At 39.4% G+C, this 24,215-nt stretch overlaps 1 protein-coding gene across 7 annotated transcripts in view; it reads left to right on the plus strand.

The window, feature by feature from the left end:
* Map2k4 (mitogen-activated protein kinase kinase 4) overlaps positions 1-24,215 on the plus strand; it is a 98,788-nt gene that overhangs the window by 54,255 nt on the left and 20,318 nt on the right. For all 7 annotated transcript variants that reach the window (XM_041664458.1, XM_041664460.1, XM_041664464.1 and 4 more), the window contains 2 exons: positions 1,776-1,950; positions 15,420-15,539. In XM_041664458.1, coding sequence (XP_041520392.1) covers positions 1,776-1,950; positions 15,420-15,539 — 295 coding nt within the window. The remainder of the gene's footprint in view (positions 1-1,775; positions 1,951-15,419; positions 15,540-24,215) is intronic.

Below are 24,215 nucleotides of genomic sequence, written 5' to 3' on the forward strand. Positions count from 1 at the left end.
ATAATGCTAAAATTTTCCCTTAAAATTATAGAACATTATGCTTGTTGATATTCCATGCTATTATATAAGAGATTCTCAAGGATGGTAGCAAATGCATGTGGCATATAGCTGTGAAGTAGTATCCCATGATCTTTACCAAAACAAAAACCTGAAAACAGCTTGAGGCCAGGAGGGAAAAGGTGTTGGGAACCATGTGACCCTCATGTTAGTGAATATTTAAAATATTGCTTCCAATTTACAAGTAATTTCCATGAACTTTTTTTTTTTAGCTAGCTTTACTGTTCGGCCAGTGCTGTGTTTCATCAATAATTAAAACGGGCCATAGAGCTGGTATTACCAATGATTATAGAGCAGTGGTCATTCTAAATAGAATTTCTTTATGTTAGAGTATTTTCTGACTTACTCTGTCTACGTCAGGAAGCAGATTCCTGAGAAAAATCTTTGTCATCCCTTAATATATTTTCTTTCTTCAGAGATCAGCACTGGTTTCATCAGGACTGAAGTGGTCACTTGGCCCTGGCTTCTGGGCAGATTCTGTCACTGGAAGCTGGCCTCGCAAAGGCAGGGGTGCAAATGAAAGCAGTTGAGTGAGTGGAAGCCACTGACTCAGGACTCAATCTCGCAGTGTTAGACTCTCTTATTTGGAGCTTCCCTAAGTTATTTAGATAAAATATACAAAGCTTTTAACTATACCTTTGAATCTGGTCATTATCAACAACAGTCACTATGGTTATTTGGGAAAAGAGATTTTTAGCATTCTAAAATTTTTGAGGCCCTTAGAACTAGCCACAGGAAATAATTTCTACAAAATGCAGGAAGCATTCCAGAGTTTTTGCAAGAACAAAATAGATAACCAAGTCTGTAACCTTCCTTGTTCATATCACAAGGCTCGGCTTTGAAACAGATTCTGGTACTTTAGTATGAAATTGAAAACTAGTTAGTTGATATTCAGTGGTCTGTTTGTATATATTGCACTTTCTAGGTTGATACAGCTTGTTCTCATATGCGGGGAGATGGAGAGGAGAAAGAAAACTGGTTTCTGTGTTGGGATTTGGTTATGGTATTTAATGCACTGTGACCGACCTCTGCCTTTTCTAGTAACCAACTCTCTTTCCATCCCATTATTCCTGTTATTGAACAGAGGTTAGAAGGTTTGAATAAGACAGTACAGGCTTCCTTTTAGTTTTAAGCTGGCACTTTATCTCTTTCCCACTTCAACATGGTGTAAACAATAACAGGGTAGTATATTAAAGTACGCATTCCCACATGTTGCTAAAACTACTGGGAATACTTGGAAATGCTGCTTCCAACTTATTCCATACATTCTTTAACTGCTATAGGCACTTCCTGGCCTTTGGAGTTTAGAACTGGTACAGCAAATTTTGGAAACCGCTTTACCAACTAGAGGATATGATAGGGTAAGCATTTTGTAGAAATGAATTCTCAATGCTGGGACTCAGCTTGGTAAGGCAGTTTTATAGGCTCAAAAAGGGCCTACTATTGAATAACTGGTAGATAGTGTTAGTTTCATCAGCAAAAGGAGATTGGATTGTATGAATGTCTTTGAAGCTGTGCCTTGGGGATACCTAAATGTATTTTACCAAAATTCAGTGAGTATAAAGCAAGATGATGCAAACAGCTCCAGAACTGGAGGTTATGCTGGTGTCCTTATGAGCTGATGAACGTTCCCACACCATACTCAGTGCTAGTTAAAAAAAAAAAAAAGTTAAAACCTATTTAAAATGTGGAAAAATTGCTTCCCAATATTTTAACAGAGAGAGACTGAGAACACACAGCATTGAGTCATCAGGAAAACTGAAGATCTCCCCTGAACAACACTGGGATTTCACTGCAGAGGACTTGAAAGACCTTGGAGAAATTGGACGAGGAGCTTATGGTTCTGTCAACAAAATGGTCCACAAACCAAGTGGGCAGATAATGGCAGTTAAAGTAGGTGATGCCATGATTACTTTTGGTACTTTAATCCATTAGCTGAAATTTTGTGGGGAACCAACACCACTGCTCTATTCTTACCTTTGTGGTAATAATGGGTGTTAAAGATTCTGTCTCTGCTTTCACCGAGAGTGTTTTGTGTAGAGGTTGTCTTACTGGTTGTGTGTTTTCTTGCTCTGGAATGTGAGTGTGTGAAATGTGCATGTTCATTGCACTTTTGCCATAATGCATTAACAGGTTTTAAACTTCTGGCCCCTTCACTGCCAAGGTGAGTTCAGGCTGGGCCACCACACCCCTGGGAGCAGGGCAGTGCTGCTCTGAGCCAGGCCAGGCGGGAGCTGGAGGAAGAAGCAGCACACTGGGCTGGGCAAGGTGCGGGGCTAGGGCTAACAGCAGTCATACTGAAGGTTTCCTGGAAACCACACACATGCTGTTGCCACTAACCTCAACCTTACTCGGTCCTGACCGGCTCGGCTTCTGTTGGTTTATTCCATCTCTACTCAGTACTGCCCTGTTCCCTGGTTTAAAAGTTGTATATAAATGCATACCTTGTGATGATACTGTCACATTCTGTCCTTATTGTATTGTGCCATTTAATTTGTTCATTTACCTCCCCCCCCTCAAAAAAAAAGGGCCAGAAGTGAAGATTTGGTCTATTAGCCATACCCAGCAGGCCTCTGTGTACCTGTGATGAAGTGGTAGTGTTTGTCACTCTTAATGGATTTGCATAACTGTACTTTGTCTGTTCAAGTGTTTAAAAAGTATTGTGTTCTGTTTAAGATATTCAAGGCACATCAGCAATTCGGGGGCATTTTTAAAAGAAAAAACAAGATGTGGCCATACTCTCACTAAACTTAAAATAGCTATAAGAACAAATAACATCTCAGTTTATAACAGTTGAGAGTGGCTTTGCAGGTAGTCTTACTTAATCTTGTTAATCTCTATTTTGGATCTGTCACAGTGGCTTGAAAAAGATAACACTGGGCAGTGGTTCTGTCTCACAATACTTCAATGCCATCAGGACTGTTGCGGCAACGTCTTATTTGATGGTGTTTGCCTCCAGTGCTCAGTGTTTCCTCACTGCTGGGTCGTATTAGGATAATGTTAGATTAGTGTTGAGGAAACATTTTATGTTTCTCTCCAGTTTCTTATTTTTGACCTTATTTTTTACAGCATGGAGAGAAAGTTGCTTTTGGTAGGAAGAAGTGTGTACATTCATGAAATTTTCCATGTCTCAAAGATCTAAAAATGCACAGACTGGGACCTCTGCTCTAGAGTATGCATCAAAACAAAATGTTCTTAGAATGGTTTCTGTATCCTTATCTTTTGTTCCTGCAGTATAAGGAGGAAGAAAGTCATTTGATTTAGATGCTTCTGATGAATACTCTGTTGTCCTTACGTTCTTGTACTGTCTGCATGTAGCATCCAGCTTCTTAAGGAAAAAGATGGGGTCTTAAGGAAAAGTTTCATGGATAGCTCAAGTTCTAAACTTGCCTCTTAAGTATGAGGCAAAGTACTTTTAAATATTATTACTGACTTTTTTTTTTAAGATTTATTTATTTATTATGTGTACAACATTCCTTCCATGTGTGCCCGCAGGCCAGAAGGGGGCGCCAGGTCTCACTATAGATGGCTGTGAGTCACCATGTGGTTTCTGGGAATTGAACTCAGGGCCTCTGGAAGAGCAGGCAGTGCTCTTAACCACTGAGCCATCTCTCCAGCCCCCACTGACTTTTTTTTTTTGGAGCTGAATGTACTTCATCAGTGGTGATCAACACCATATGTTCTTTAGTAATGTGGATAAACTTTAAAATGAGTAAAAGACTTTAAAGGAAAAGAAAGCACTTATTTTGACATTTCTTGGTGATTAATTTGATCATATTTGGGACTGTATAATAGTTACTCAAGTTTTAAGGGTGAAAATATTGTATTATTGTTCAATATCATAATATATATGTAATAGATACTATATAATACCAGTGACTGGTTTGAGGACTCCATTGGAGTGCTAATATGAACTCCAACTCCTATGAGGTGCTCAGAGCACTTAAGGAACCTACACTTGTTGCTGTCAAATGTACCCTTCCTAGCTGAACTGTCTCTGTTTATTCTCTTAAGTAATTGAGCACACACGGCAGTTTGGTACATGAGAGGATAGCAGTAAGGCATAACTTGATATAGATGAGCAAGTATCATTGGATTCCATGACATCATTAATACTGGAAGAATAAGATCAATGTATGTTAATTTGATACCAGTTGATGAATGGTAGATGTCACCTGCTATAGAATTTTTTTTTCCGTTTATTTATTTAATAAAGATTTCTGTCTCTTCCCCGCCACCGCCTCCCATTTCCCTCCCCCTCCCCCAATCAAGTCCCCCTCCCTCGTCAGCCCAAAGAGCTATCAGGGTTCCTTGCCCTGTGGGAAGTCCAAGGACCACCCACCTCCATCCAGGTCTAGTAAGGTGAGCATCCAAACTGCCTAGGCTCCCACAAAGCCAGTACGTGCAGTAGGATCAAAAACCCATTGCCTGCTATAGAATTTTAAACATATTTATTGTTGATTTCTTTGGGAAAACAGAGTCTTTTGTCACATGTCATCATGTAGGCACACAGACCACCCTGACAACATAATTACATAGAAGTGATGAGTGGTTAAGAATGAGTTAGATTTGGTGTGTTATATTTCAAGAGAGATGAGCCACACAGTGAGTAACTTTTTATTGTGGTTAACTGAGGAACATTTCCTGAAGAAGCTCAGTGCTAGCATTTGAATATGTATTTTGATACTATGGAGAAAGATTACTTCACTAAAATTAAGTCTACCCTATAAATCATCTTTAGAATTTACTTGGAATAGCATTACAAAAGTGAACTGGAATTTCTTTTTATGTCACAATTCCTTATTTTTCCTTTTGAGAATGCCTTTTCCCAGATTGATTTTGCTGTGTATAAGAAATGGCTGAAGGGTGTCTTCTTAGTTACCTAAAATAATTATCTCAAAGACCTAATATGAAAATTGACTAAGGTGAAATAAATTAGAGTCAACAAGGAACATGTAAAATGTGTCTCTAGACACTTCCTGATGTGTTAGCAGACAGATGTGGACAGTTTTAAACTCAAAGCTTTAATTGTACACTGGACAAAGAGCTGTTGCTCAATTTTGAGTGTGACTAATACCATTTGTTTGTCAACCCATGCTATGATGATTGGGCCATAGCTGTCTAGGGAGAAGTCATTGTTGGCAGTAAGGTCTCCTGAAGTGCTATAAAGGGAGGGCAGCTGTCAACTCTTGACTTTGATGAGTACTCTCTATAAATAACATTTATTTAATGTCCCATTAACATTTTAAAATTAAAAAATTCTAGAGTAGATCTATAAAAACAAAAAGTCATGAGGAAATGTCACAACACACAAGTACACACATACACAGTGCTTAAATTCATTTAAAAATACCAGTTACCTTAAATTTATCATTTTTTAAATGGTGGATGCAAACTAGTTTCTTGAAATATACAGCACCTTTTCTATTAAGATGTTAATTTCTATGCAATAAAATAGCATATTAAAAGTTCCAACTGTAGTAATAACTATCGATTAACCTTTACTCTTAGCTCTCTCTTGTCCCCCACTGCTCCAGTATCCACTACTGTGTTCTCAGCTTCTGAGAGAAACTTTTTTTAGGCCCCACAAATGAAACTGTGCAGGGTGCCTGCACAACTGGCTGGCCTTCAGCTCCAACAATTTCTGTATGACCAGGATTGCATTCTTTTGTATGTAATGAATGGGATGAATAGTATCCCACAGTGTGAACACACTGCATTCTTACTATCTACTTCTTAGCTGGTGATATGCAAGTGTTTTCATTTGTGGCTATTGTGAACAGCACAGCAGTGAATTTTGAGGGTACTGACCCATTTTTCTTGATGGTGGGGTAATCATGAAGTGAAACAAGATATTACTGTCCTCTAACTAGAGAAGGTTCTCTGCATTGCTGTCCACAAGGGTTGATTGTAGTGGGTAAATTTTAAGGTTTGAACCCAGTCTATGAAGAAATTATTAGGATTAGATTTCTTAGTTAGGGTTAGAAAAATTCAGATGTGGAAGAAACACCTAGCAGCATCAGGCTATAGGTAAATCAGAGTCAAAAACAAGGCAGCTCCTGGGATGTGGGAGGAGATGAGAAAGGACCAACGAAATGTTATACAGTAACTCAGACTCATGGCCTGACACATGTGTATGGTGACCAGCACTGATTGCTAACTATGAGAAGGAAGACGGCCGTGAATCATCCACCCAGGTCTTCCCACAGTAAGTCCTGCTTGTCTAGGATATGGGTATTATGATGATGTTGCAGCCCTCTGTTTGGGGAACTTGCTACCCCAAACAGGAAAACAGGCCAGTTGTTTAGGTTGGATTTTGTACCACACTGCAAATGGTGTTATAGTGTGAATGTTAAGGCTTCAGACATTTTCTTTTTGTTGATGATTTGCCTAATTTGTCTCATTCTTTTCTACCCTCAACTCTGCTCCTTTGCTTTTTCTGTTTTATTCAACTGTTTTTAATCCAGGACTTGCCACTTATTTGGATTTTTGCTTCAGTGTTGTTGAACTCTAGAACTTAGGTGTTTAGTGGGAAGGACAAGGTTTCTCTGACAGTATCAGTAGCCCTACAGCTCAGCCCTTCCCGACCATCTGTGGGTTAGGTATGTCTGCCCTTGGTGAAGACTGTACAGGTGTGGTATTGTGTAATCTTTCCAGGGAGATGTAAACAAACATTTACCCGAAGTTGGGCACCAATGACAGACCAAAGAAAGGATCCTACCCAAGCCTAGCTTAGTGAGATAGTGTATTTGTTGGAATTGCTTAGAGGGACATAGAAGGTGAGAAATTGATTAGAGGAGTAGGAGGACTTAGGACTTAGTAGGAGAGAAAAGCCCCACCCTAGCTCTTAGGAAAGCTGCATCCTTGGTGTTCTCTGTCTATCTTTGAGGCAGTCAGCCTGCTGTGGAGAGCAGTTGTTACTGTTTTTCTATTCCTCAAGGCTATGTGAGTCTTCCAAGTTCCAAGAGTTTCCAGGACCTTTTGCATTTTATTTGTTTTCTGAGTCTTAACTTCCCTCCTTTCTCCCAGTTTGAATGAAAGAGCTGTGAGTGATTCTGTCTCTTCCTCCAGCTCAATGTTTGTGCTTCCTCCTACCTGCCCCAAGTTCTCTGAGACATGGAAGGGGTAATGGATATATCTGATTGTTTTCTTTCATCTACCACTGAACACTGGGCTACTGTATTACAGCGACAGTCATCTACTGTCATAAGCTTGACTGGCTATGAATCTGTACCAAACACTGCCCGTTGCAAGAAAGAAGTTTATCTTCATGAGTCACTTAGGCTGACAACAAGCAGTAACCTGTGATTACAAACATTAAAAAGGCACTTGGAGGGGTGGGGGAAGTAGGGAAGTGGAAGGGGAAGACAAGGGAGAAGGGGAGGGGGAGGAGAACTTGAGGGAACAGGATAGTTGAAATGGAGGAAGGACAGATGAGAGGAAGGAAAGAGATATTTTGATTGAGGGAGCTATTATGGGGCTAGCAAGAAACCTGGCACTAGAGAAATTCCCAAGAATCCCCTAGCTTGATCCTAGCTAATACCCTAAGCAGTAGAGGAGAGGGTGCCCGAATTGGCCTTGCCTTGTAGTCAGACTGATAAATATCTTAAATACCACCATAGAACCTTCTTCCAGCAACTGATGAAAACAAAGGCAGAAACCTGCATTGGAGCGTTGGACTGAGCTCCAGATGAAGAGTGGGAGGAGTAAGAATATGAGCAAAGAGACCCAGACCATGATGGGGACATCCACTGAAACAGTTTACCTGAGCTAATGGGAGCTCACCAACTCCAGCCGGACAGGGAAGAAAACAGCATAGGTCCAAACTAGTGCCTCTGAATGTGGTTGACAGTTGTGTGGCTGGGGCAGACTGCAGGGCCACTGGCAATGGCACCAGGATTTATTCCTACTGCTTGTACTGTCTTTTTTGGAACCTATTCTCTTTAGATGGATACCTTGTTCAGCCTAGGTATAGTAGGGAGGGCCTTGGATTTTCCCCAAAGCAATGTGTCTTACCCTCTCTAAGGAGTGGATGGGGGTGAGGTGAGGATGTAGGTAGAGGGCTTGGGAGGAGGGGAGGGAGTGGAAATTGGGATTGGTGTGGAAAATGAAAAAAACATGGTTTGCTTTCCTTTTTAAAAAAATAATAAAAAAGTGAAAAAGAAGGCAGTTTGTTTTGTTTCCCCCACACTGGGGCCTATCATATCCCTAGCCATGGGCTTTTGCCTTAGAATATTGTAGCAGATACAAGGTCCCTCTGCTGTAAAAGGCCTTAAATCTAGTCAGTTGTGGAATGCATATTACTCCAGTTAACACATCTTACGTGGCATGGTATAGCTCACAAGACCCATAACTGAGCAACACTGTCAGTGATAGCCCCTAGCAACCTACACAGTGCCTTTCCTATACCACAGAAGTCTGCCAACCGGGAAGGGACTTCCCATCATTGTCTTAGTCTGATTTCTCCATGTCTGAGTCAAAACTTCTGGTACTGTCAGCATGGGATTCTACTTTAGTTCTGACATGTAACCAGTAGCAATGACAATAGATTTTATGGTTTGTGGGGCTTAGGGTCTCCCTGGCCAATAACTGACAAAAGGAAGCACAACTCCTGGTACTGAATTTTCAGCCAACAACCTTATGGCTCCTAAGAGAGCCATTTTCCACTCAGCAAGGTTCTTTCATTTAAACTCCTTAACTACTCTTCTAGATGCTTTTAAGGTACTCAAGGGTTAGCATTATATAAGTGAGCCATTTTACAGAGGGTAGACAGGATCCCTGAAAGCCTACTGTCTATTCCAAGCTAGTACCAGTTTCTTGGATGGCTAAGAATATTTAAAAAGAAAGGAAGATTATCCAAGGTCTAGTACAGCATTAAAAAATCTCATCACTTGTATCTTTCCTTAGGAGGGCATTTTGGGTGGGTGAGATGCCTCAGCAGTAAAGGCCCTTGTTGCCAACTTCATAGCCTTAGTTCAGTCTCTGGGACAAACACAGGGGAAGGAGAGAGCCAACTCTCACCAGTTGTCTTCTGACTTTTGTACATACATGTTGTGCCCCCCCCCCGCCTCCTGCAAGTGTAATAATATAAAATATAAATTAAAAAACAATGTTGGGTACAGCACTGTGAATGAGAAGTACCACCCATTTGGCATTCTATTGCACTTCCCCCCCGCTGTTTTTAAAGACTGTGTTACAGCCCTAGCTGTCCTGGAACTAGCTCTTGTAGACCAGGCTGGCCTCGAACTCACAGAAATTCGCCTACCTCTGCCTCCCGAATGCTGGGGTTGAAGGCATGTGCCATCACCGCCTGGCTTAGTCCACTCATTTTCTATGAGTCATCTACTGATCCAACTTGAGGTTCTGCGCTTTACCTTAGTTCTAACAGGCTCTGGGTGGCCCTTGCTTTTCCATCAGCCACATCTGGCTACTGACTAGAGTTGCATGACTTTTCCTGGGGAGAAGTGAACAGTTATTTACCCCAGGTAGGACACCAACAGCAGACCAGAGAAATAGCTCCATCCAAGTGTAGCTTAGTGAACCACTGAGTTCATTAGGGCTGCTCACAGGAACATAGTTGAGGAATTACTTACAGCAGCATTGGTGACTCAGGCATCCATACCACTGAGAGCCCCAACCCAGAGTGGGCGATGAGTCATGAAAGCTGCATTTCTTTAGTTCCCTGCACAACTTGTAGGTGGCAGAGCCAGCAGGAGCCTCCTCTCTGGCAGTTGTTATGGCTTGTATAACCCTAGGGTGGAAGTGTGTAGGAGGGGATGACTTAGGAATCTTGTGAGCTTCAGGAGCTTCCTGAGTTGTTAAGTTTATCCCAAGTTCCTGAAGTGTTGTGAACCTACTTCTTCCCTCCAGGGGGGGATGCTTCAACATATGGGAAGACAGGGATGGTGAAAGTACAGTTTGGCTTGTTTCTCCACCACACCGGGGACTGCGCCAACACTTCTTAAAAATTCCATCACTGAATGGTCTTGGTGGATATTGATGGCCAGTAATCACTGGAGGAGAGTGTTCATTTTAGTATTTATATTTATGTCTTGCATATTGTTCTGAAAGTCCTAATGTGATTATGATAGAGGTGACTTCAATGGGAAAGTTACCTTTTGATACCATAGAATGCTTCATTAGACAATTGAAAGATCATAGTGACATTTGATTATGTAAATCTGGATGGAATGCAGAATTCATGGCTGTGTTGTTTGACTCAAGAATGATTTTTATTATCTTGTGATCTTTTTATTAGTCAGATCATGTGATTAAATTAAAAAAGCTATGATTGACTGAACCATTACCTTTCTAGTTTTGCTTAGAAGTGTGGTATACTGTGTATAGACACAGTACAAATTGTGGCTGCCTAAGAGTGGGGACTTCCAGATATGACATAGAAGCTGCCTCCAGTCAGACTGGGTTTTGAATTACATCTATCTTTCTTTGTTGTAGTTCCAAGTTAGTGGTTTTTATAGTGTGGGTTCTTTCTTGTTAAAGTTTGACATGAAATTCAGTAAATAAGATAGATAGATCATTAGGGGTTAGAAGAGGCTTAGAAAATAGTCACGTGGTAGAATATATTTTAGCATGTCTAAAGTCCTGGGTTCAGTATTTACCATAAAGCAAACAAACAAGCAAATAAAGTAAGAGGGAAGGTCTTGGGACCAGGAGGGAAGAAGTTTGAAAACCTTCAGAGTACCAGTTTAAAGGAAACTTGAGAGTTGGAGAAAGTTAGTTCGGATATGCTTGTTTATAGGTGAATTTTAACCACCCATTGTGTGTTCTTGAATCTAGTTTTTGAAACTGACTTACCTGAATTGTGATAACTGAATTATATCCCAGCATATATAGCTATTTGAAGAAAACTAGGCATAGTATGTTACTCCCCTTGGGAACATCTGAACTATCATTTGGTATATTTCCTAACACTGCTTACTGTCTTAAGATCTTACCCCTGCCTGTTCTTTATATTTGGACCAATGTCTCTTTTAATGTCATAGGTACAGGAGTGATGACATGATCTTTAGACCTTACAAACCTTAGTGCTGGTCAGTATCATGCTGTTTGAATACACATGATGTGTTCAGTGAAGAAGAAGAAGCACCTTTATTAACTCTGTGTTCTTCCTATGGTGGGATATGACATATTCTTCCAAGTTCTCAGTGCACAGCCAGAATATGTAAAAAGTATCAGGCCCTGGTGTTCTCAATGAGAAAAATGGGAAATACTAATATTAATTTGTTAATTTGATAAAAATAAAACTAAAATTTTATAGATTGATTTAAAAGACTTCCATGAGCTTACAGCTAAACTTCACATCCTTTCTTCTGGATTTAGTAACTGAAAATACCCTTGCAATACTCAGTAGATAAAGTTTATTACTTTTGAACATGAAAACACATATATCTTTGATCTGCGTTTCATACTCCTCCCCACACCTCACCTTCCCTGTTTGTTTTGGATGATACTGCCATCTGGTTGTCCTTGTTAGTTATGGTGCTCTGAGAGGTCTTGGGAATTTAAATGTGTTATCCATATAGAGACTCTAAGGATGAACTTGTTCAGCAGGGATATGAGTCAGTGGAAGACAGAAAATAAAAATTCTTACAATTTTATGTGGCCCAGAAGAAGGTTGTTTGGAGTGATGGGGCTATAGCAGTGTGTAGGACATCTCCTTTTTGTATTTCTTATCTGAATTCACATCTCTTGCTGGTGGTACATTCTGTTGTAGTGATTTTAGGAGAATGAAGATCTTTTGTGTTTATTTTTATTTAAAGAGCCATAAAAGATAGCACTATTCCAAAAGCTAGAGAGCAACACATTTAGCTTGTATTTTCCCTCTGTGATGATAGTGGAGCCATTTGGCATTTCTGATCATACCTACTGACTTATTTTATTGATGTTTATCTGCTTTTAAAGTCTTACCAGTTACTTAAATGATCTTGAATACAAATTTGGACAACTAAAATATTTTGCTGCTTGGAGAATATAATTTCTTCACTGAAAAAAAAACTTTGTATATGAATGTTACAATTTCCCATTACTATTTTAGATGTTTATTTAAACTATGTTACATTTAAATAAAGTAAAAATAGGAATAGGCCAAAGATACTTTTGTATTAGAAAGAGATGTGAATTACTTTTCAAGAATGACAGCTGTTTTCTCAGAGGCACATGCTCACTAAACACTGTTAATAAATTAGTGACCAGTAAAAAGCTCAGAATGACCATAATAAAGAAAAGTATGATTTTGTAGCCTTTCCCTATATTTGATTGTAATTGAAATTTCTTTAATCATGAGATGACTTTTTAAAGTGTTTCATGGTTTCTTATGAATATTTCATCTACTCTTTTGAGTAAGAAAAAAGAAAGAAGAAAAAGATAAAGGCTTGTGCTGCCCAAGATAATATCACTCCTACTCAGCTTAAATTTAAGATGTAAATAAGTGAACATTTCTTAGAAACCAGTGCATGAGTTCCCTGGTTTCTAAGCATGGTGAGCTTAACCATGTTTCTAAACACCTCTGAGCGTGGTGAGTGTGTTTCATTTTTGCATTTCTGTGTTCCTGTGGCTGGAATTAAGGACAGCCTGGGAAGGAAAGGGGAGGTTGTTCTTACTGACATGTTCAGCTTTTCGGGGTTCTGCTCCCTTGGTGTTAGCCCACATTGGCCTCACTTGTTGCAAATGGTGGAAACCTTTCCCATGCCACTGCTTTGATTTCCCGTAAGAAAGTGTCCTGGTAGTGACTGTGTTACTACTAGCTCTATACTACTCATTATCTGAAGATATTGTATAACTTGAGTTCTTTATCAAGGTCCTGAATTGGAGTCATCAACTTGAATGTACTGTTAATATAGGTATATACTTTTAGTTAATTTTCCTTTGGGAGAACTGTTAGACCTCTTGAATTGGTTTAGTTTTTACAAACTAAAACTTTACAGTGTTCACTGAGATAAATGTTAAAACTCAGTCTTGGAACTTTTCTGTAGTTGTTGAGCTGTGTTTTCTCAGTCTAAAACCATTCAGGTAGAATCCCAGCAGCTGGCTGTCCACCTCTACCCACAGTGCTTCTTGAACAGAGTATGAATGTAAGGAGGTGTGAGTATAGTGCAGAGTTCCAGTGTTGTGGTGGACAAGAAGCCATCAGTGGTGGTGTTCCTTTATGTGCAGAAGTGAACTGCATACAGTGTTGCAGATAAGCAAATTCTCCTGCCAAACCTAGAGCTGCCCAGGGACTGTCCCCACAGTCTAGTTAGTAACAGTGCTGCCAGTGCTGTTATAACGTTCAGCTGGTCTTTTCTGCACTGTGGAGTAGCACACTTTTTTTCTTTAGCTACGGCCAAGTTTTTGGAAATCTGCTTACAGAAGTCAGACATGGGTGTGAACTGTTGTGGTTTTCACTGTAATGTTATTTTTTTTAGACATAAACTTTGTAAAAATGTAAACTTAGAAAACCTAGGAAAACAATTTAAAATCATCTTTTCTAATCGTGTGTTAGTATAGTTATATTTACTAATATACATATGCAGAAAAGATAAAAAGTAATAATTAAGAAAAAACCTAAATAGTGAGAATTCATAGAAATCTTAACCAAAGGGTAGTGTGAGGTTTTTTATTTTTTTCTCTCTCTTTAATTTAAATTATAAACTCTTTGTTTTAAATTCTGATATGTGGAAATAATAAAAATTCTTTTAAAAAATCACATTGACTGTTTTTACAACCACACATTCAAATTGTATTGTTAAAATAAAAATAAATGATAATTCAAATAATTACTGATTATTAATTAAAATTATCTTTGCCATGTTTGTGTTTTGAGCAAGCACAAATCACATGTCTGCTTACTTAAACTTTTAACAGGTATCCTTTTGCAGCAAGATGTTAATGTTGATTTAGAAGTAAAGTTATTCTCAAACTATGGAAATGAGAAAATAAGAGTGAAAGAAGGAAACTGTTCTTGCAGGGCTAGTTGTTTTTTCTGTCTTTCATTCTTTTATCTTTATTCTATGACAGTGATATTCAATGTAATCTTCTAAATCAAAGTCAAGACGTTTCCTTTTGTATGAAACACTGTAGCTAGCAAGGTATGCGTTTTAATTAAATACATTTTTTTAGAATCTATTTGGAGTATATGGGATGGATGCCTGGTGTAGTGTCAAAACATAAAACTGAGAGAGAACCCACTTCTGTTCTTTAACTGCTTGTTCTCGTGTCACATGGAATACTCTCTTGTATCTCTGCCTCTGGCTTCTCTTCTGTAAAATGGGCTCAAGAATTTAATTGACTGCCTTCACCCCTTGCAAGAACATTGAGGACAGATACCTTGAAGTCTTGGAGGACAAAATGCTACCTTGTGTATTTTTTGATACTAACTTACCTTGTAAGTATGTGCTTTGTGTTGTGTAGTGACACAGTGTGACATTGTGAACTTTTTTATGAGACTAAAAGGTCTTTGCATGCTTTAATGTTAAACTGTTCTTCCATTATTAATGTCTTATTTTCTGAACTTTCTCTTCTATCTTACTAGTGCAGTAGAAATGTTCATCTGAAGCCTATGTATTTTATAGTGTTCGGATTGGGAGGTGGAGTATAGATGTTTTCTGACAATCTTAGAAATGTGCAGACTTGTACAGTTTGGTTAGGACTCTGCCCCAGGTCTGCAGTGTACAGAGGACTGTCTTTTCAGCTTAGGATCAGGCAAAAGGAGCCCTTTGTTTCTCCATTTTAGTGTTTTCCCACAGATTTCTGCTGACCTGCATGCCAAACCACCAATGGAAAGCCAGGGAGAGCTTCCTGTTTGAAATGTAGAGGAAGTTCATTAAGGAAGACCTCAGTCAGGATTTGAAAGGCTTAGATTCTCCTCTGTATGTTCCCCATACTGGTCCTCACTTTTTCTGTCCCAGACTGTTTTCCATCACAGTCTAGTGAATGAAGCTGCTAGGTAGTTAAGGCTGTTGTTGCATTGGATGCTAGAGCCTATACTGTTCTGAGATGATGGTTAAAAATATATGTTGTGAAACTGCCTGTAATTATTCATATGAAAACTTCTATACTCTATGATTTACTTTGTATTTGCATGTGGGTGTAATTCTCAGAGCCTAAGAGCATTGATTGTTGTGTAACCCCCACCATCATCAGTGAATGTGTGATCCAGAGTCCTGTGCCCTTAAAAGAATTCCTGAGTGCTTTTTGTTAAATGTTCTGTGATGATACTTAACAATTATAAAGTAAAAGAATTGGTAATTTTCCTGTCTGGTTCATATTGTGAAGTTTGGTAATTTCCAGTGCTATGGTAAAGGTTTAACTAAAGTTTCTAAAAATGTTCTGTTTGTATGACATCTGTTATCATTCTTTTCCAGAGAATACGATCAACTGTGGATGAAAAAGAACAAAAACAACTTCTCATGGATTTGGATGTAGTAATGCGGAGTAGTGATTGCCCATACATTGTTCAGTTCTATGGTGCACTCTTCAGAGAGGTACGGGTAAACTCTTTGGGTTTTAGCTGATAAATGCATATCTAATTTGGATGAATAAGAAAATGGCTAGATTAAATTCTAATCTTCAGCAAAGTGACCCATTAATAAGGAGGTTGTCTATCATTATTAAAGTACAGAGCCATTTAAGTTAACCTGTGGGCTTTTTGCCTAGGGTTGCTTTGGCTACTCATTTGCTTGTTTTTGTTATGCTTCTCTTACTAGTTCTAGGGAAGAATTCCAGTGAAATTTGGACTCACAGCTCCTTATATTAAAGGATTATTATCATCTATACAGATGTGAATAGTGGCTACTTATTTGCTTGTTTTTGTTATGCTTCTCTTACTAGTTCTAGGGAAGAATTCCAGTGAAATTTGGACTCACAGCTTCTTACATTAAAGGATTATTATCATCTATACAGATGTGAATAGTTCTGTTTATTTGTGGTTGCTGCTTCTGAACCCCAAATATTTTCTACTAAGAATGTGACATAAATGTGTGTCAGTGCTTCAGTGCAGTTTTTTAGATCGATCTATCTATCTATCTATCTATCTATTATGTATACAGTGTTCTGTCTGTATATATGTCTGCAGGCCAGAAGAGGGCACCAGATCTCATTACAGATGGCTGTGAGCCATCATGTGGTTGCTGGGAATCGAACTCAGAACCTCTGGAAGAGCAGCCAGTGCTCTTAACCTCTGAGCCATCTCTCCAGCCCCTCAATGCAGATTTTTAAGAATCATTAGGTTTATGTTTTTTCGTTAGTAATGAAATGGGTCTCATGGTGACATTTTTAAAAGTAGATTTTTAATTAAAATATACATATCACTTTTCCTCTTCCCTTTCCTTTCTCTAGCTCCCTTTATGTGTGTATTTCATTATACTTTGTTCTTATTTGCCTCACCCAACTACCCTTCCCCGTTTTCCTTTCTTCCTGTCTTAGGTGTTTCTTGTTTTTGTTTGTTTGTTTTTTCTGTAAAGAGGCACGATGACCACAGCAACTCTTACAAAGAAAACATTTAATTGAGGTGATAGCTTACAGAATCAGGGGTTCAGTCCATTATCATCATAATGGGGAGTATGTTGTCATGCAGGCAGATGTGGTGCTGACTACATCTTGACCAGAAGGTTAGAAAATGTTGATTGACTGTCACACTGAGGGAATCTTGAGCAAAAGAGACCTCAAAGCCTGCCCTCACAGTGACACACGTCCTCTAGTAAGGCCACACCTCCTAAGAGTGCCATTCCCTTTGGGGGTCATTTTCTTTCAAGCCACTACACTCCCTCTTGCTGAGCACCTTCCATTTTCTGCTCTCGTCAGTGTTTGAGTACACCTTTGTGTTCTTTCTATCCCCTCCTTCAGACCTCTTCCTCCACTCTCAGTTCCTTTTCTGCTTTCATGTCATCTGTGTGTATGTGTGTATGAATGTATGTATCCATGTTTGTCTTTATGTGTATGTGTGTGCACGTGTGTATATTATGTATTTTGCATGTAGCAGAAAATATGTAGTTTTTGTCTTTTTGAATCTGGCTCATTTTGCTTCATATATTTACTGTTTCATCCATTTTCCTACAAAGGATATAACTTCATTCTTTACAAAAGAATAAAATTCCATTGTGATTTTGTACCATATTTTAAAAGTCTATTCATCATCTGGTCATCTGTTGGTAGACGTCAGGCTGGTTCTGTACTTTGTTGTGAATGTGCAACAGTAGATGTGACTGTGCTAGCATCTCTGGTGGCCGCTTTAGATCTTCAGATGTATGCATAAGAGTCATATGACTGGATCATGCGGTAGTTCTACTCTTAGTGTTTATGAGAGGCCTCTATACTGATTTCCATGGTGCTCTAAGCTTACCCTCCTACCAGCAGCTTATAAGGGTTGCTCTCTTCCTACACCTCCATCAGCATTTCTTTTCTTCATGAGAGCCATTTTGATGAAGTATAATGCAATCTCAAAGCATTTTATTTTTGTATTTTCTTGATGTCTAAGCCTTTTGAAAACCTATTTTCAAATGTTTCTTGGCCATTTGTATTTCTTTCTTTGAAAATTCTCTATTTTAGATTAATTATTGATTAGATGATCAGATTTATTTTGTTGTGTTTAACTTGTTGTTTTTTAAAATAATTTATTTAACTTTTATTTTATGTGCATGAAGGTATCAGATCCCCTGGAACTGGAGTTACAGACAGCTATAAACTGCATTGTGGGTGGGAACTGACCCCAGTCCTCTGAAAGAACAGCCAATGCTCTCGACCCCGAAGCTGTCTCTCCAGCCCCTAACTTGTAGTTCTTTATAGATTCTAGATATTAATCCATATTCTACAGGTAGCTGCTTTGATCTGTTCATAGTTTTCTTTGATTTAGAAATTTTTAAATTTTATATAATCCCATTTTTCAGTTGTTAGAATTGCTTATATATGCTGCTGCTAGAGTCCTTGTGAAAAAGGTCTTTCCTGCTTTGAATGTTCTGCTTATTTTCCTCTAGCAGCTGTAGGCCTTGGTCTTTATCCTAGTTTATAGTGTGTGTGTGTGTGTGTGTGTGTGTGTGTCTGTGTGTGTCTGTGTGTGTGTGTGTGTGTGTGTGTGTGAAGGGTGGAAGATACGGACCTAGTTTCCTTCTTTTACATTGAATATCCAGTTTACCAGCACTATTTGTTGAAAAGGCTTCCTTTGTCCTTTTATTTTTATTTTTTTTAACACATTTGTGTAAGGTGTGGTGGCTGTAGCTTTCTGAATTTCTAGGTTCTGTCTTGTATACCATTGGTCTCTGTACAGTACCACTATTATTTTTGCCATTGTGTCTCTGTTAGTATAGTTTTAGATCAGGTATTATAATGCTGCCAGCATTGTTTCTTCTTTTTAGTATTGCTTAGTATTCATTTGTTTGATTGTTTTTGTTTTGCTTTTCTTAGTAGCCCTATATGGAATCCCATTGAAATTTGGATGGCACTGACTTGGTTAGGGTTACTATTGCTGTGGTACAACACCATGACCAAAAAGTAGCTTGGGAAGGGAAAGGGTTCATTTCACTCACAGTTTCATATGACAGTTCATCATCAAAAGCAGTGAGGGCAGGAACTTGGAGGCAGGAACTAAAGCAGAGGCCATGAGGGGTGTTGCTTAATACTGGCTTGCTTCCCATAGCCTGCTCAGCCTGCTTTCTTGTAGAACCCAGGACTACCAGCCTAGGGGTGGCCTCACCCACAACGGGCTGGGTCGGCCCCTTAATCATTAATTAAGAAAATGCCCTGCAGACTTGTCTACAGCCCAATCTTTTTTTTTTTATTGAGAAAAGGAAAAAAAAAGTTTCCCCCTCCTCCCAGCCTCCCATTTCCCTTCCCCTCCTCCCACTCTTTCCCCCCTCCCCCCACTCCTCTCCCCCTCCCTCTCCAGTCCAACAAGCAGTCAGGGTTCCCTGCCCTGTGGAAAGTCCAAGGTCCTCCCCCCTCCGTCCATGTCTAGGAAGGTGAACATCCGAACTGGCTAGGCTCCCACAAATCCAGAACATGAAGTAGGATCAAAACCCCGTGCCATTGTCCTTGGCTTCTCATCAGCCCTCATTGTTAGCCATGTTCAGAGAGTCTGGTTTTATCCCTTGCTTTTTCAGTCATAGTCCAGCTAGCCTTGGTGAGCTCCCAATAGATCAGCCCCACTGTCTCAGTGGGTGGGTGCGCCCCTTGTGGTCCTGACTTCCTTGCTCATCTTCTCCCTATTTCCATTTCTCATTGGGACCTTGGGAGCTCAGTCCAGTGCTCCAGTGTGGGTCTCTGTCTCTATCTCCATCCATCACCAGATGAAGGTTCTATGGTGATATGCAAGATATTCGTCAGTATTGCTCTAGGATAGGGTCGTTTCAGGTTCCCTATCCTCAGCTGCCCAAGGAACTAACTGGGGACATCGCCTTGGGCTCCTGGGAGCCACTCTAGGTTCAAGTCTCTTGCCAGCCCTAAGGTGGCTCCCTTAACTAAGAATTGTGCTTCCGTGCTCCCCTATCCAGCCTTCCTTTATCCCAATCATCCTGTTTCCCCAAGTTCCCCCCATCCTCCTCTTCTCACTTTTCTCTCCCCATCTCCCCTTACCCCCAACCCACCCCACCCCCAAGATCCCACTTTCCTCCCCGGCAATTTTGTCTACTTCCCATAGGCAAGAGGATAACTATATGTTTTTCCTTGGGTTCACCTTCTTATTTAGCTTCTTTAGGTTCACCAATTGTAGCCTCCGTGACCCTTATTTATGGCTAGAAACCAATTATGAGTGAGTACATCCCATGTTCATCTTTTTGGGTCTGGGATACCTCACTCAGGATAGTGTTTTCTATTTCCATCCATTTGCATGCAAAATTCGAGAAGTCATTGTTTTTTACTGCAGCGTAGTACTCTAATGTGTATATATTCTACACTTTCTTCATCCATTCTTCCATTGAAGGACATCTAGGTTGTTTCCAGGTTCTGGCTATTAGAAATAATACTGCTATGAACATAGTTGAACAAATGCTTTTGTCATATGATCGGGCATCCTTTGGGTATATTCCCAAGAGTGGTATGGCTGGGTCCAGGGGTAGGTTGATCCCGAATTTCCTGAGAAACCGAAACACTGATTTCCAAAGTGGTTGCACAAGATTGCATTCCCACCAGCAATGGATGAGTGTACCCCTTCCTCCACAGCCTCTCCAGCAAAGGCTATAATTGGTGTTTTTGATTTTAGCCATTCTGACAGGTGTAAGATGATATCTCAAAGTTGTTTTGATTTGCATTTCCCTGATTGCTAAGGAGGTTGAGCATGACCTTTAGTGTCTTTTAGCCATTTGAACTTCTGTTGAGAATTCTCTGTTCAGTGCCCTATTTTTTTATTGGGTTAATTAGCATTTTAAAGTCTAGTTTCTTGAGTTCTTTATATATTTTGGAGATCAGACCTTTGTCTGTTGCGGGGTTGGTAAAGATCTTCTCCCAGTCAGTAGGTTGCCTTTGTGTCTCAGTGACAGTGTCCTTTGCTTTACAGAAGCTTCTCAGTTTTAGTAGGTCCCATTTATTCAATGTTGCCCTTAATGTCTGTGCCCATCTGTTGTAGGGTACTTCCCACTTTCTCTTCTATCAGGTTCAGTATGTTTGGACTGATATTGAGGTCTTTAATCCATTTGGACTTGAGTTTTGTGCATGGTGAAAGATATGGGTCTATTTTCATTCTTCTACAGGTTGACATCCAGTTGTGCCAGCACCATTTGTTAAAGATGCTTTCTTTCTTCCATTGTATACTTTTGGCTCCTTTATCGAAAATGAGGTGTTCATAGGTTTGTGGGTTAAAATCCGGGTCTTCTATACGATTCCATTGGTCGACTTCTCTGTTTTTATGCCAGTACCACACTGTTTTCATTACTGTAGCTCTGTAATAGAATTTGAAGTCAGGGATGGTAATGCCTCCAGAAGATCCTTTATTGTATAGGATTTTTTTTTTATTGTATAGGATTTACAGCCCAATATTATACAGGCATTTTCTCAATTGAAGCTCCCCTCATCTCTGATGACTCTAGCTTGTTTCAAACTAGCCAGAACAGGGACTTTGCTGAACCTGTAGGTTGCTTTGGATCATATCTATCCAATTATCACAACATTAATTCTGTCCATTTTTTTGGGGGGGGGGGCTTTTGTTTTTGGTTTTTTTTTCGAGACAGGGTTTCTCTGTGGTTTTGGAGCCTGTCCTGGAACTAGCTCTTGTAGACCAGGCTGGTCTCGAACTCACAGAGATCTGCCTGCCTCTGCCTCCCGAGTGCTGGGATTAAAGGCGTGCGCCACCACCGCCCCGCTAGTCTATTCTTCAATTTCCTTTTTCCAGGCTTTACAGTTTTATCCTCTTTGTTAGGGTTGTGCTAGGTATTTTATTATTTACTTTTTGAAATTGATGCATGAGGGTTTTGTTTTGTTTTTGTTTGTTTTCTTTTTGTCCTCCAATCCCTTTCTGGGAAAGTTCATTGCTGGTATATGAAAAGGCTACTGAGTTTTATATTCATAGTAGATATAAAAAACAGTTTATGTCTTAGTTACTTTTCTATTGCTGTGAAGAGACACCATGACCAAGGCAACTTAAAGAAGACAGAGTTTATTGAGCTCGCAGTTTCAGAGGTTTAGAGTCCATGACCATCATTGTAAGGAGCATGGCAGCAAGCAGGAGTTGGAGAGAGTCACCTGGGAATGGTATGGGCTTTTGAAACCTCAAAACCCACTCCCAGTGACAACACTTTTTCCAACAAGGTCATACCTCCTAATTCTTCTCAAATAATTCCACTAACTAGGGACCAAGTATTCAAATATCTGAGTTTATGGGGACCATTCTCATTAAAACTACCACAGCTACTTTACTGTGGTTATCAAATCTAGAGTTTTCTGATGGAGTCTTTAGGGTCTTTCAAAAATAGGATCATGTCAGCCAGGCATGATGGTGCACAGCTTTAATTTCAGCACTTGGGAGGCAGAGGCTGGTCCATCTCTTTGAGTTCAAGACCAGTCTGGTCTACAAGTTGAGTTTTAGGGCAACCAGGGCTACACAGTAGTAAAAAAGGATTATGTCATCTGTAAATGGATTGTTTGACTTCTTCCTTTATTATTTGTAGCCTTTAAAATTTCTTTCTTAGTCTCCTTGCTCTAGCTAAGACTTTTAGCATCAAATGAGAGTGGACTTCCTTGTTTCTTTTCTGATGTTAGAGTAATGCATTCAGTTCTCTTAATTCACAATAATCTTGACTATAAACTTGTTCTTTATGCCCTATATTGGGCTAAGCTATATGTGCTTCTAATCTCAGTTTCTTTAGGACCTTCAGCCTGAAGGAATATTGCACTTTGTCAAAAGCCTTGTCTGAATCTATTGAGATGATCATGTGATTTTTCTCTTTGAGTTTTACTAATGTGCTGTATTATTTTATTATATGAGGTGGCTTGAATAGAAATGTCCCCCATAGGCTCAGGCACTTGACACTTGGTCTCCCGTTGCAGTTGGGTCCCTAATTGCAGTTGATGGCACTGTTTGGAGAGTTTTAGGAGCTATGGCCTTCCTGGAGGAAGTATGGCACTGGGGACAAGCTTTGAAAGTATATAGTCACATTCGACTTACAGTTCATTCTCTGGTTCATGACGCAGAGAAACCCTGTCTCAAAAAACAAAAACAACTATATGTACATACATACATATTTTCAAACCAATTCTTAGTGATTCTCTATCGTTGGCATATGTTGTACTATACTCATTTCCAACTCGATTAAATTTTAATTTTTCTCTATTTAGTTAGATTGACGCGGGGGGGGTCTATCAGTTTTGTTTATTAGAGAACCAGCCTTTGTGTGTGTGTGTGAGTGCCTTTGTCTCACTGTCTCTCTCAGACAAGTTCTGTCTATGTAGCCCTGGCTGGCCTGAAATTCACTCTGTAGACCAGGCTGACCTCAAACTTAGAGATTTGTCTGCCTTGGCTTCCTGAGTGTTAGTGTTAATGGTGTGGCCACCATACCAGACAGAACCAACTTTTTCTTTGATTGCTTCTGTGTATAATTCTTTTATTCTTTTAGTATTTTTTTTACCTTGACATTCATTATGCATTGATCAATGTTTTTGTTTTTATAAGACCTTGGAATGTATTAGGCCACTTATTTGTGATTGCTTTTATTTTTCTTTTAGTGTAACTAACTACTCATAGCTATGTATTTTCCTCTTAGAAGAACAGTAGGTGTATACTGAAGTTCTGGCAGACCGCTTCCATTTTCATTTAGTTATGAAAAGCATCTGGTTTCCTTCCTGATTTCTTCATTGGTACGTTGTTCATTCTGGAGAGTATTGTTCAGTCTCTTGAGTGTTTGTTTCATTTTGTGGGTTTTCTGGTTATTGATAGTTTATAGTGTTTTTCTACTGATTTGATAAGGTCTAAGACCTTAAAATTGATTTTTTTTCTTGTTTGTTTTGTGAACACTTGCTTTGTGAATTAGAACATGTTCTATCATAAGGAAGGTTCCCTGAGCCGCTCAGATTTCATAGCTGTTGTATGGATGATTCTAGAGATACCTATTAAGTTCATTTTATCTGTAGTGGGGTCTTCATTTGTTTAAATTGTTATGGTCTTTTGGCAACATTTTATAGTTGGTTGTTTTGTAAGTCTTTTTCCTCTCTCATTAGATCCATTCCTTTGTGCCTTATTGTTTTAATTTTTGTTATGAATGATGTCTGTAACAAATATTTTATTTTCTAAGTGGTTATTGTTGCTGTGTGAGTATATCGTTGAGTTTATCTAGATTTTATCTTCAGGAACCTTATCTTGTTAATTCAGTATCTCATCATCTTTTACCTTTGTTTCCCTGTAAATACACATTCAGGAATTTCTTGTTTTGTGTTCCCGGCATGGTTTGAATATGACAGTGTTGTTACTGTCACTCCTCTTTCTCTCGGTTCCTTCCTTTTCCTTCTTCAAGCATGGCTCAAGGCTTTTGTCTGTTTTTAGCTAAAGGAGGTGTCAAGAGAGATAGAACTTTGTTGTACACCTTAGAAACTGCAAGGATGTTTCCTCTCGAGTTCCTCTTTGTTGGACTGCTCTGACCCCCATTCTCATCCACAGTAACTGTAGCTTTTAGCACATGCAAGGCGTTTTATGTTTTAGCTGTGTGAACTCACATAACCTTTACTCTAGTCTACAGAGGGTGGTG

Source organism: Microtus oregoni, unplaced genomic scaffold (assembly GCF_018167655.1).
Source record: "Microtus oregoni isolate MIOR12 unplaced genomic scaffold, Mior012 000015F_ref0000493, whole genome shotgun sequence".
Taxonomy (NCBI): Eukaryota; Metazoa; Chordata; class Mammalia; order Rodentia; family Cricetidae; genus Microtus; species Microtus oregoni.